Below are 14,591 nucleotides of genomic sequence, written 5' to 3' on the forward strand. Positions count from 1 at the left end.
CGCGCCCTGTGATGGCCTGGCGGCCTGTCCAGGGTGTCTCCCTGCCTGCCACCCAATGACTGCTGGGATAGGCTCCAGCATCCCCGTGACCCTGAGAGCAGGATAAGTGGTTTGGATAATGGATGGATGGATTGCTGGAGTGTCACAAGTTGACTTCCTTGCTTTTTGGGTTAAGTGACCTACTCTACTAGTAGTACTATTGGATTTGAAGGAATAGTGAAGACGATGGTTGAAAAAGGCTCAGGAATTAATCGCACCGTCCTTGACATTTCTCTTTAGTTTATTTGAAATTTCAATTGTTTAAAAGAAAACAAACAGCCTACCCAAACCTGTTCCCATCCTTGTACCCTCGTAGGCATGCGGCTGGCTCTGGCTGATGCAGGAGACACCGTGGAGGACGCCAATTTCGTTGAGACAATGGCAGACGCCGGCATCCTGCGACTCTACACCTGGGTGGAGTGGGTGAAAGAGATGATTGCCAACCAGAACAACCTGAGGACAGGGTCTGCCGATACATTCAATGACAGGGTCTTTGCCAGGTAGATGCAGGGCTGTGTGGAGGGAAGGCTTGTGTTATGGATTTTCATTAAATAATTTTCTTGTTTTTCTAAACAAATTCCACTTAAATTAACAAACAAAAAAAAAGAAAAGAAAAAAAAGATTTTAGGATTGACTAGCCTAGAAAATTTGAAAATGCTGTGTTTTTAGGCTGGGAGTCAATTGCTTTACTTTTGGTATAACACCGATATTATATATAGTATATATACAGCGAGAGAGAGAGGGCGGCACGGTGGTGTAGTGGTTAGCGTGGTTGCCTCACAGCAAGGAAGGTCTTGGGTTCGAACCCTGGGGTGTTCCAACCTTGGGGTCATCGTGGGTCGTCCTCTATGTGGAGTTTGCATGTTCTCCCCATGTCCGTGTGGGTTTCCTCCGGGGGCTCCGGTTTCCTCCCACTGTCTAAAGACATGTAGGTCAGGTGAATCAGCCGTACTAAATTGTCCCTAGGTATGAATGTGTTGGCCCTGTGATGGATTGGCGGCCTGTTCAGGGTGTCTCCCCGCCTGCCGCCCAAGCATCTTGTGACCCCAATTGGGATAAGCTGCTTGAATAATGGATGGATGGATGGTATAACACCAAAAAAGCATGATGGCAGTTTTAATGTCTGGCTCGTTTCTGATTAACAATACCCCTGATTGTTTACATGAAATAATGAAGATTAAACGTATAGATTGACTGACGTGACCTTGAATAGAAGCATCTAAGTACAAATTACACTCAAGCTAAACAAAATCATAAAAGCAAACAGACAAAATCATTATGCCCATGTGTTATCATCCAAATATATCAGCATGTCGGTATGCTTAGGGTTAAGTCATGAGTTTATTCTTTTGACAGCTAGGCCTGGAAATGAAAATAGTTGATACCTAAGAATACTAGTATCCATTTTTTAATGAAGCTTGATTGACATTGTCATAAACAGACAGACTGTCATGGGATATTTCATGGGTGGCATTCCCATAATATACAGTATATATAAGATGGGTGCATGGGTATATTCTGCTGGTTTACTTGGTAGTGAAATCCTTAATTTGGTTAGATACTTAATACAATTTTTCGAGCCAGGAAGTTACTTGAAAGTAATTTTGAAAAACATTGAGGAATGATTGATTCCTCTGTGTGGCCATACTTGTCTTGTACTTAATCTTTACCTGATTCAGGGCCGCCGCATTAACCGGCTGATCCTGCTCCTCCAAACAGGGCAAAATTATCATGTCCTCCTTTAGGAGTTAATAAAGTATATCAAATCTGATCACAGATGCACAGGTGTGTTATCTGAACAGGGAAAAAAAAAAACCTCAGTCAGCTGTTACGCTTAGTCTGCCATTGAGAAATACATGTAGATTGGTGTGTGGGTGGAGTGGCTCAGGAGGACAATTGCTAGCAAGAGCAGTCTCAGAGCACTACCTGCTGACATCAGCAGAGACAGTGTTATATGTCACGTCAACCGAGAGGTGAATTATTGCCCTGATAAATGAGAGAAAAAGGTGAATGGTGGATCAGTGGGTAGATACATGGATAGAATGGTAAATCCAGGATGTTTGTTGTTTAGGGACGGATGGATGAATTGATTAATGGATTTATTGTATAATGGATGGATGGATGGAGGGTCAGGCCTATCATGACTAATCAATAAATAATTGAATAAATAAAAAGATAAACAAGAGGGGATTGTAAATCATTAAATGAATAGAGGAAAAAATAAATGTATGAATTAACTGGAGAATACAAATGGTTAAATAGATAAATGTAGAGGAAATTATCAATAACAATAAAGATAAAATGGCATATAAATTCATTTATTTGTTAGCTTTGGTGTGAAGGGGGCTCTCCCCCTTTTCATCCCCTTTTTGGCGTGTTCAACTCCGTGTTCTCCTGGGTCTCACCACTGCAAAACCCCAACATTAGTTGGGAAGGCCAAAGATCTCCACATGCATCCTCCAATACATGCGAAGCTTGCTGACCACACTTTTCACCTGACAGCTGCAGGTTCGTAGCTGCAGGGAACGTAACGTGTGGAGGTCCACGCTGTTTCCCTCAGATCCACCTGCCACTGTACCAGGTGTCCCACCATCTGTATGAGACACTAGTTGTAACAGTGACACAGATTACCCTTGCTGGAAGGTCACCCCTCTTTTAACCGAACAGCCTTTAACTTCCAGTATAATTAACTTTTAAATTTACAAGTCATGCGATGACTTGGTGGTTAGCACTGTTACTTCATATTAAGTTGGCAATGGGTTCAGTTCCAGCCTACTATAGGGAGTTTGCATGTTCTCCCTGTGTTTTTTGGGATTGCTTCTTGGTACTCCCGTTTTCTTCCCACAGTCTGAAAATATGCTTAAGAGAAATGGAGTCTATATATTGCCTATAGATATTGACTGTGTGTATGGGTCTTGCAGTGGACCTCAGTCATGTCTATTGTGTTTCCCTGCCTTTCACCCACTTTGGGAAAGGCTCCAGCCCCCTGTGACCCAGAAATGTATTAAGTGATGATGGATGGATGGAATGAAACTTGTGTAGTCCCATAAATCAGACATATACTATGAATTTCACAAGTTAAAGATAGGAGAAGTTTGTGCTACATTCTTTAATGAAACAGGTTGAACAACAACCTGCATACAGTTTATCTTATTCACCCTTCTATGTTCCCCTCCCTTCTTCACTATCTAGTTTTAAACTCCCAACTGTTGCTGAAATACCTGGTCTTATTCACAAATCATCTACCTGTCAGTTAGACCCCCTTCCTACTCATTTAGTAAAAGCCTGTCTACCTTCTCTATCTTCTTTAATAACTGATATCGCACATTCCTCCCTTACCTCTGGTCTTGTTCCCTCATCTCTCAAAACAGCTGCAATAACTCCAATACTCAAGAAACCTGGCGCAGACCCCAACAATTTGAATAATTTTCACCCAATCTCAAATTTACCATTTCTTTCTAAAACACTTGAAAGAACAGTCACATCTCAGGTACACACTCATTTGACTAACCACAATATGTTTGAACAATTCCAGTCTGCTTTTCGCTCCATGCACAGTATGTAGACAGCCATGGTGAAAATCACTAATGATCTGTTGATGGCAGCTAACTCTGGGCTCTTAACCATACTTGTCTTCCTTGATCTGAGTGCAGCCTTTGATACCATCTTACACAGCATCCTCCTAGAAAGATTAGCTTCCGTTGGAATAACTGGCACACCCCTTGACTGGTTTCGATCATACCTCTCTGGCCGCACTCAGTTTGTCCCAAGTTAAAAAAATTGAGATCACAGTACTCTCCTGTTACTACCAGTGTTCCCCAGGGCTCCTATTTATTATTTACCTACTACCTCTTGGCCACATTTTCAGGCCTACCTCCGCTCTTCTGCCCACTTCCCTTTCTGACTGCTTACCAGAAGTTAAACCCTGGTTTTCATACCACTTCCTCAAACTTAATAGTGATAAAACTGAGGTCCTCCTAGTAGGCACTAAATCTACTTTGGCCAAACCTGATAGTTTTTCTCTGACTATGGACAATTCTATAGTTCCTCTATCGCCTCAGGTTAAGAGTCTGGGTGTCATCTTGGACAGTATCTTTTGAAGCTCACATCAGCAATGTTACTCGGTCTGCATATTTCCACCTACGCAATATTAATCGTCTTCACTTACACCTAAAAGCACAGCCATACTCACTCACACCCTGATTACATCCCGTATTGACTACTGTAATTCTATCCTGTTTGGTCTTCCCCTCAAATGTCTTCATAAACTTAAATTGGTCCAGAATTCAGCTGCCCATATCATTACCAGAACTTCTTCCATAGATCATATAAATGAATAGATGAATGGATTGCATTCAACAGCGCTTTTCTAACTGCAACAGCCACTCAAATCACTCCTCATATCATATCACTCATATCACTCCTGTTCTTCAGCAATTCCATTGGCTCCCTGTTAAATACCGTATTGACTTAAAGATCCTGCTCCTCACCTTTAGGGCCCTTAATAACCTAGCTCCTTCATATCTTTCTGAACTTTTTCATATCCACACGCCCTCCTGCACTCTCACATCCTCTTCTGCTCTCCAACTCACTATGCCATCAGCCTGCTTGACTACCATGGGGCCTAGAGCCTTCAGTCATTCTGCCCCTATGGAACTCTCCCCCAAGAACCTTCAAATCCCATCTCAAAACATACCTTTTCAAACTGGCATATTCAGTCTGATACACACTTCATTGATTTTTTTGCAGATGATGATTTTATACTTATCTGTTGTTTTACTTTTTATTGTCTACCCTGCTTTGTTTTGATTTTATGCTGTCTGATACAGTGCTACTTGTTTTTTACTGTGTTCTGGAAGGTGTCCTTGAGTGCTTTTAGAGACGCCCACAAATAAAATGTATTATTATTATTAACTAGAGGATAGTTACCCTTTGTCAAGATAGGCTGATAGACAATACTAGGAGAACAGAGACTGCTCTCTAAGAAAGCAGTAATAGAAGTGTCTTGCAGAAATGCAAGATTCAAATCGCAAAAGTAAACCAGTGAAAAAACATCTCCAAAACGGTTACATTTTGGGTGCAAGGTATTGATATTCATATAGGTAAAACATAGCCACTAATCCTCATTAGAATGCTTGAAAACCTGTCTACTAGAGTCTTGTTTTCTGGTGGTATAAGAGTTAAAAATTCTCCCTCCTCACATAAATACATACATCCAGCTGTTTGCCAGTTTCTCTTTCCTTAGAATGACATTTGCTATCCTCCAGGGAGAATGTGTTGTCATGGTAATGCTCATTCCATACCACTGTTGGGCAGCTTTAGTTTATTTCCATGCAGGTAGATTGGTACCTTTTCCAAAAGCTAAATCTTCCATCTCTATCTGGGCTATAGATTAGAGCATTTCAGATCTTGTCAGTGTTGTCCTACCCAAAGATGTAAGCTGGGCTACCATCATGCTGGGCTACCATCATCCTGGACCAGTGGAGGCTTTGAAACTGTTTAATCATTGAATTTATTCATTGTTCTTGTTTCTGTCTCTTTCTCTTTAACTGGGTCTTAGTATATCGGATGTTGTCTTGTTGGGAGTTGCCCTCAGCTTGCTCTGTCCTAAGGGAGGAATTAAAACTAGTGGGTGCTGAGATAAATCAACTTCTTAAAAACCTATGGCTTGGCCCCTGCTCATCAGGAGGCTGATTTTATTTTTTTTGAGATCCCCCCCCCCTTTTTTCTCCCCAGTTGTACTTGGCCAATTACCCTGTTTTCCAAGCCATCCCGGTCGCTGCTCCACCCACTCTGCTGATCTGGGGAGGGCTGCAGACTACCACATGTCTTCTCCGAAGCATGTGGAGGCGGCAGCTGCGTCTTTTCACCTGACAGTGAGGAGTTTCGCCAGGGGGATGTAGCGCGTGGGAGGATCATGCTATTCCCCCCAGTTCCCCCTCCCCCCCAAACAGGTGCCCCAACTGACCAGAGGAGGCGCTAGTGCAGCGACCAGGACACACACACCCACATCCGGCTTCCCACCCGCAGACACGGCCAATTGTGTCTGTAGGGACGCCTGACCAAATCGGAGGTAACACGGTGATTCGAACCACCGATCCCCGTGTTCCTAGGCAATGAAATAGACCGCTACGCCATCCGGATGCCCTGGGCTTTAGTTTTAATGGTCCAGCATAACATGAAATAAAAACAATGGGTTTCTTTTAGGCAGTGTCACTTAGCTAGCAAACAAGTGTCAGTCTAACTTTAGCATAAATGAACCTGACATACCCGTGTCTCTTTTGAAGGTCAAGGTTGCGAGCAGAAACTCATACCATTGTCGTCATCCTTATTGTCATTACTCTACAATTTTATGTGATTGCCACCATCATTTAATAGATTGTTTGCCATGTTATTACTAGGACATTGTACCTAACTTTCAAAATAACTGCCAAGTGTAAGTGCTCAGTGGATGATCCAGGGAAGTTTCACCTTTAGCAGCATGGGCCAGACTTATCATTTGTTGGCTTGCGTGCATATTTATTTATTTACTCTCAAGTTAATTGTTACATTTATTTGTTGATTCAATTTATTTTTCCTCTGCTTTTCTGTATTTTCATTTATTGATTGATTTATCAATACTATTGGCCTAGTCTTCTATAGGGGGGAGGGAGGTATGATGGATAGGTGGGTTGAATAAAAGAAGGATATACTTGGCTAGAAGAATGATCTGAAGATAAAGCCTGTTGTAACTTTCGGTGACAAGGTATTTGCTAGATAAATGGATGCATGTTTTGGTGGTGGAGAAAGAGATCAATTGCGGAGTGAAGGTGGCAAACTATTGTACATTTAAATGGAATACTGGATGTAGGGAGAGTAGAGTTATTGCCAGGTAGAGATAACATTTAACATGGTGATCTGCTCTGACCAGCCAGGCTGACTAACACAACACAATTTGGGCAGTGCTTACTCGGCAGGTCTGTTCAATTTGGCACACCATTATTTCAAGCAATGTTCATAAACTAGATATGTTGGAGGGTGCTGTAAAAATCAAACCAGGCAATTTTAGCTTGGCCAGTCTTGGAAGATTTTCAGAATCATGAACCTTTTGTTGTTGTGTTTTGTTTTTTTGTTTTTATGCTGCCAAATGAATGATACCCTGAATGACTGACTGCCTGCTCTTGGTACCTTGTCAAGTGAGATGAATGCTGGCATCCTGAAGACAGAGCAACACTACGATAGGATGATGTACAAGGAAGCTCTGAAAAGTGGATTCTTTGAGTTCCAGGTAAATAACTGCCTTTTGTAGCAATCTGTCTTTTTACATGAAAGGAAGGCGGTGTCCATCCTACTGAAGCATATCATTGGATTGCGCTGTAAACCAGGACTCTGGAGTGAATAGGAATAACGATCTGGGAACCTCATGGCCCTGGTTTCAATTCTCACCTGTTAGTACGTAGGTGCTTTGTGTGTTGGCAGACACAGCCACAGGGAAACCTTCTGCTGACTTTTTCAAACATGTCACCTCTGTGTACAGTTTCCTATTCTTTCTTATGCACCTGCAAACTTGTCAGCATTTCTTCTACATAGAGTTTAGTCACTGTTTCCCCACCCTAAGGGGCATTGTTTGTGATGGTATTTATTTGTTTGTCCTCATTAGAATGCTTGAAATAAAACAGCTGTAGCAACTGACATACAATGTTCAGGAAAGGTCAGCATTGGTCCCTGGATGGCCTGAATAAATTTTGTTTTTTAAGGCCCAATTTTCAGGTAATTGAGTCGAGGTCATGAAAAATTTCCCAATTGGTTTTTGTCCAGAACTTGTTAGAAAAAGATGTGATCTGTTTCAAATTGACACAGAAATATTTAACTTTCTTTTTCAATGATATATTTCTGTCCATTGCTGTAGCAATAAATTCATTGTTTTGAAGATCCGTATTAGTCAGAATTTGGGGGCTGGGTCTGGCATCACTTGTCTTGTATTTGAACTAATATCACATAGAACTCCAAATGCTATTATTCAGAAAACATCAAACTGAAAAACATCCTTATTACTTTACTTTCATTTTAAGTGTCACAGTAAACAGTGCTTTAAGTCATATTTGTGGTATTTGAAAACCTTTATGACTTTGTGTTTGTGCGTTTGTGCATGTGTTTCACAGGCTGCCAAAGATAAGTATCGAGAGCTAGCAATTGAGGGCATGCACAAAGACCTTGTCTTCCAGTTCATAGAGAGACAGACTCTACTGCTGGCCCCAATCTGCCCACATCTGTGTGAATACACATGGGGTCTGCTCGGAAAGGTAAGAGCCATATCAACACAAAACATTTCATTTTGTGACAGAGGACTTTCACATATGTCTTTTTGTAGGCACTTTACAACAAAAGCCACAATCTGTCAGTCTTCAGGAATATGGCTTTAAGCTAGCAATGTGTTATTTGTGACAATGCAGTCACACCAATGGTGATGCATGAAACTAGTACTGCTGTCTGACCACTCTAAATCTCAGATTCATTCAAAATGAAACTGCTATGAGTGCTGTTGGCATCAGCGTCTCGCCTCAACCTGCCCTGTACTTCTTCACTTAGCTGCCATTCTAAATTGAAGAGGTACTGACGATATAAAACTCTGCATATTGATGGGCGTCCGAGTAGCGTTAGCGGTCTATTCCGTTGGCTACCAACACGGGGATCACTGGTTCGAATCCCCATGTTACCTCTGGCTTGGTCAGGTGTCCCTAAAGACACAATTGGCTGTGTCTGTGGGTGGGAAGCCGGATGTGGGTATGTGTCCTGGTCGCTGCACTAGTGCCTCCTCTGGTCGGTCGGAGTGCCTGTTCAGGGGGGAAGGGGAACTGGGGGGAATAGCGTGATCCTCCCATGTGCTACGTCCCCCTGGCGAAACTCCTCAGTGTCAGGTGAAAAGAAGCGGCTGGTGACTCCACATGTATCGGAGGAGGCATGTGGTAATCTGCAGCCCTCCCTGGATCGGCAGAGGGGGTGGAGCAGCAACCAGGACGGCTTGGGAAGAGTGGGGTAATTAGACGGGTACAACTGGGAAGAGAAAAGGGGGGGAATCCAAAAAACAAAAAAAAAACTGCATATCATATTTTTTAAGACCTGCCCGACAGTAACCAGTAAAAAGAACAACTGCAAGTGTTTGTACTTTGAATATTTTGAGTAGCTTAAATGTGCCAGCAATAGCGAAAATCAAAGATTATATTTGCTTGCATGTATGTATGTTTAGGATTGTAGCTTTAAAAAAATGGAGATGCTCAAAGGGAAGATCAGTATACAGAGAATTATGTGTGTGTGGTCTTGGGTAGTCCTACTGTTGCCTTGTTTTGTTAGGATGGTGTTGTGAACTGCAGGTGATCCAATTTAGAAGATTCTGTGTTTAACCTTCCTTTAGTATGTCTTTTTACCATGGATTTTTAGCTGCATAAAACTCTCTACTTACAACTGTCTTTTACCACTTACTAGTATCTTTTTCTCTTTCATCCAACCATCCATCCATCCATTTGCATTACAGCCCGGTTCTTTGATGAAGGCATCATGGCCTGTGGCCGGTCCAGTTGATGAGGTTCTGATTCGTTCCTCTCAGTATCTGATGGAAACTGCCCATGACCTTCGACTACGACTCAAAGCGTACATGCTGCCCCCCAAGAACAAGGTGAGTGTGTAACAGTGATAATGATTTTTTTCATGTAGCACATTTCGGAACAGGGTTTACAAAGTAATTCCCAGATAGAAGAAAAAAGAAATGTCATAAAATTTAGCCGTTTAAAGGCTAAACTGTAGCGGATTCTCAGAATTCTTTCATCAAAACAACTGTCAGTGATTTGTGACTGTTCACAGGGTCATTAGGGGTCAAGCGGACATATACACCAGTATGTATGGCTGTGTATTCTGGTGGACTTTAATGGTAGATCACCGGGTGTGTTGATGTACTTAACAACTGCTTTTGCCTTTGAATACAAATCAGGTTTCTATTGTCTTGGGGCTTTTTTGTTTTTATTTGAAAGGTTACACAAAACGGCATTTAGAGCAAACTTGTATGTCTACTTGTGTATCCAAATGAAATGGAATGGTCAACTGGGACATTGTGGGGGAGGGAGTTTGATTTGACCAACAGCCAATAATGGATGGGCATTTTTAGAAGAACGTGGACATTGACTGGCTAGTCTCAGTTTGGTGGTAGATGATCACTCAACTTTGCTCAGTTTCACTCCTATTCGTTGGACATCTTTGTTAGTGGTATGCCCAAAAGAGCTGGATGACCTAAAAGAGAGGAAAAAAATCCATCTTTCTAACAAGAAATATCCTGTTTTGTGAATTTCTAGAACATTTTGTTAAATACATGTAAATTAAGTGCAGATGAAAGAGGTAACAAGAATGAAAATGCATTTCTATTTCACGGGACCTTTGAATTTCAGGTTTTTCTTTTTTACATGATTTTAATCCAAAATAATGAGCTCAGACAGACATGATTTGGGAGAGAGGATGTGAGGTCAGAAAAGGACAACAGGCCACACCTGAGATGCCCTGTAATCTTGGCAGACTAAATCGTTTGTTCTCTCCCTCCCTTTTGCTCTCGCTCTCTCTTGCTCTCTCCTTGTCTGTCACACCCCACTGGGTTCTGTCTATCCAGCCATTATCCAAACTGCTTATCCTGCTCTCAGGGTCGCAAAACACAATTAACAATGTTTAAAAAAAAAGAGCTCTGCATCGTATGCCCACACTGTTGCTATGTAGCCTTTATCTTTGAAAGGATGCTGCTAAGCATGTGTGCTTTACCTTCATTGAGCAGGTATACAAAGGAGGTTGGATTCTGCTCTCACTTAAATTAATGTGAATCCTCTTGACTGCACCTAGCCTTTAGGCCATAGTGTATACATGAAAGTTGGTTTATCCTTGACTAACTGCTTAGACCGATGGATGATAGAGATGGTAAATTACTTCTAGAATTGACATAAGAACTGTTATATTTTGTATTAGAGTAGGGAGCCCGAGTGTGCCCATTTTGCTGTAACAATAAGCTTTTGCATGCTTTTTTTTTTGTAACAATAAGCTTTTTTCTCTCTCTCTTTTTTTTTTTTTTTTTTTTGGCATGGCAGTGCAGTGGATACCACCGTCGCCTCACAGCAAGAAGGTCCTGGGTTCGAGCCCTGGGGTAGGCCAACCTTGGGGGTCGTCCCAGGTCATCCTCTTTGGCGTTTGCATATTCTGTGTGTGTGTGTGTGTGTGTGTGTGTGTTTGGGTTTCCGGTCCTCTGGTTTCCTCCCACAGTCCAAAGACATGTAGGTCAGGTGAATCGGCCATACTAAATTGTCCCTAGGTGTGAGTGTGAGTGTGTGTGTGTGTGTGTGTGTGTGTGTGTGTGGATTCGGGTCGGTCAGTCCTGTAATGGATTGGCGACCTGTCCAGGGTGTCTCCCCGACCTGCCACCCAATTACTGCTGGGATAGGCTCTTGCATCCCCGTGGCCCTGAGTAGGTTAAGTTGTTTGGATGATGGATGGAATACGCTTTTGAGTCAGTATCATGTTGATCATACCTATATGCCCACTGAAACAAGCCTAATATTAATGATACATACATTACACTAAAATGCAAAGGATAAAGAATATTTTTTAATCTTCCAGCCAAGTCAAAGTAAGGTTGAATTCCATAGATATATTTTAGGAGTTCAGGATGAATTCAGGATCCAAGAACGGCCATTTGGCATTGACATTTGGATGACCAGACCACAACACTTCACATAATGTTATATATTAATCCATTATGTTACCTTGAAGGCTTAAAGATTTTGTGCTATGTAGAATTTTACAGCTGAGTCTGTTCTGCGGAAGGACAGGAGTCTCTGCACTTAATTCAAATCAAAGATGAGAAGCCATATTAGCTTCAACTTTCTACTACACAATGATACAAGCACAGAGAAACTTTCTCAGTTCATTGTGGTATGGCAGTGTCATGCCACTCTACTCACCTAAGGAAAACGCGTGTATGCAGACACACACACACGCACACGCACTATCCTACAATTCATTTATAGCTTCTACACTGTGTTACTGAATTAGGCTTGACAGCTGTCATGTAAGATGAATTCAAAGATGCTCAGCTTCACAGTGAAGGGTAGTACACACAGACGCGCACCCCCCCTCCCACACACACACACACACACACACACACACACACACACACAAACATACATACACAGAAAGTGGAGGATTTTATGAATAATCCAAATCTACTGTAGATCGCTGTCTTATGAAAGAGCTGGTCTGTCAGATAGTATCTGCTGGAGAGGGTTATTCTTGTCTTGTCCTTCTCAAACTAGCCTTACACTCCCTGTCTTTTATTGCTAGTGTTACTCTTAATAATGACCAAAAAATATCTGTCCCGGCTTGTTTTTGCCCTCTGTATTTTTATATTCAGAGAGGTTGTTTCAAAGGGAAAAAAAGAATTTTCTCTGTCCCACCACGCAGATGCAGAGTGATAATGGAAGTCTAAACACATCAAGAATCCCAGATTTGATATGAAACAGATGGCAATGAGTCACCTTGTTGGTTCTGGAAAGTGAAGTTAAAATGAGTCAGAAATTAGGTATTAACTAAATTTAAAAAGAAAATGTTTTTGCTTGAAAAGAAATCCTAGTACTACTTTTCAATCATGAATGTCAATTAATTTTGAAATGGCCCATGACAGATTTTAACATTTTTTGTTGTTTTTTTAAGGATTAAGCTCAAAATTTTTACCCCCTGCATCTCTTCCCTGCTTCCCCATCCTAATCAGAAAGGTGATACGAAACCACCAACCAAGCCCTCCCATTGTACCATTTACATAGCCAAGAGCTACCCTCCATGGCAGCACAGCGCCTTGTCCCTGCTTGGCAAGCACTACAAGGTGAGTAATATGCATGGTTAATCTGTGTACTGACTGATATAATAACTGTGTTTTTGGGTCAGATTAGAATTAAAATGAAATTTTATTATGATCTGTAGCCATGTATCCACCCAAGTTTTAGGTGAACCTTCAAAAGATTAGGAAAACCTCAAATGTGATTAAGAAGCATTAGCTGGTTTTAGGCAATCAAACAGGCTCATGTCATTAAAAACATTGAAGAGACGGGCGTCTGGGTAGCGTAGCAGTCTATTCCGTTGCCTATCAACACGAGGCTCGCTGGTTCGAATCCCCGTGCTACCTCCGGCTTAGTCAGGTGTCCCTACAGACACAGTTGGCTTTGTCTGCGGGTGGGAAGCTGGATGTGGGTATGTGTCCCGGTTACGGCGCTAGCACCTCCTCTGGTCATTCAGGGCTCCTGTTCAAGGGGGAGGGGAACTGGGGGGAATAGCGTGATCCTCCCATGTGCTACATCCCCCTGGTGAAACTACTCACTGTCAGGTGAAAAGAAATGGCTGGTGACTCCACATGTATCAGAGGAAGCATGTGATAGTCTGCAGCCCTCCCCGGATCGGCAGAGAACGGGTTGGAGCAGCAACCGGGATGACTTGGAAGAGTGGGGTAATTGGCCTGGTACAAGTGGGGAAAAAAGGGGGGTAAAAAAAACATTGAAGAGGAGAAATTAAGGGGTTGACAAGAAGGGGGGGGTAGAAAGTTTCTGTCGTTCTTGATCTCTTAGTAGGCACAGCCTTTCCACTTCAAGGGAACAAAACCTTTACAAACCTTTTCACTTATTTAGGATTTTTTTTACACCTTGGTGTTGTCATTGAAATTTCAGGATTTGATAATAGCTCAATCATTTCTGTGTGTCTGGGTCATTGTTATAGTCTTTTTCTGGGTTGGGCGGCACGGTGGCGCAGTGGTTAGCACTGTCGCCTCAGCAAGAAGGTCCTGGGTTCAAACCCTGGGGTTGTCCAACCTTGGTGGGTCATCCCAGGTTGTCCTCTGTGTGGAGTTTGCATGTTCTCCCCGTGTCTGCGGTGGGTTTTCTCCAGGTGCTCTGGTTTCTCCCACCATCAAAAGAAACATGCATGTTAGGGTTTATACTCCTGTCTGTGCCCCTGACCAAGGCAATGGGAAAAAGAACTGGAGTTGGTCCCTGGCACAGCATGAAGGCAGCAGCCTACTGCTTCTGGCTACACAGATCATAGCTAGGATGGGTTAATTTGCAGTAAATTAATTTCCCCAAGGGGATTAATAAAAGAAACTTACTTCTCTATATAATCGTGTTATAGTCTTATCTATTCTGTAATATAGTATTGTCAGTTGTCATCCGTCCTTGTTTCATTTGTCCAGAGCAACGGTGGAGTCTTGCCAGACAACAAAGTAATAGCCGGTGAGTTAGGAGCCCTACCTGAATTGAAGAAGTACATGAAGAGAGTCATGCCGTTTGTAGCCATGATCAAGGTGAGTTGTGTCTGTATTTATGACTGTTGTGTCTGTATTTATGTTTGTACCATGAGTAATTAACAGGCAGTTAATGCTGACATTGTCCTGCCCTTTTCCCTTTTCTCACTCTGTCTCTCCTCTTCTTCCATATTTGAGTCTTATCCCCGCCTCTCTACATTTCTTTCCTTTCTTCTTCCCTGCCCTGTCATCTTTTTCTTACTTA

General features: G+C 42.2%; 1 protein-coding gene across 1 annotated transcript in view; it reads left to right on the top strand.

Annotated features, from left to right (window-relative positions):
• LOC130116610 (leucine--tRNA ligase, cytoplasmic-like) overlaps window positions 1–14,591 on the top strand; it is an 85,640-nt gene that overhangs the window by 63,342 nt on the left and 7,707 nt on the right. Inside the window, exons 23-28 of the mRNA XM_056284575.1 lie at window positions 356–539; window positions 7,216–7,306; window positions 8,181–8,321; window positions 9,551–9,691; window positions 12,812–12,922; window positions 14,276–14,386. Of these exons, the coding sequence (XP_056140550.1) occupies window positions 356–539; window positions 7,216–7,306; window positions 8,181–8,321; window positions 9,551–9,691; window positions 12,812–12,922; window positions 14,276–14,386 (779 nt within the window). The remainder of the gene's footprint in view (window positions 1–355; window positions 540–7,215; window positions 7,307–8,180; window positions 8,322–9,550; window positions 9,692–12,811; window positions 12,923–14,275; window positions 14,387–14,591) is intronic.

This window comes from Lampris incognitus, chromosome 8 (assembly GCF_029633865.1).
Source record: "Lampris incognitus isolate fLamInc1 chromosome 8, fLamInc1.hap2, whole genome shotgun sequence".
In the NCBI taxonomy this organism is placed as follows: domain Eukaryota; kingdom Metazoa; phylum Chordata; class Actinopteri; order Lampriformes; family Lampridae; genus Lampris; species Lampris incognitus.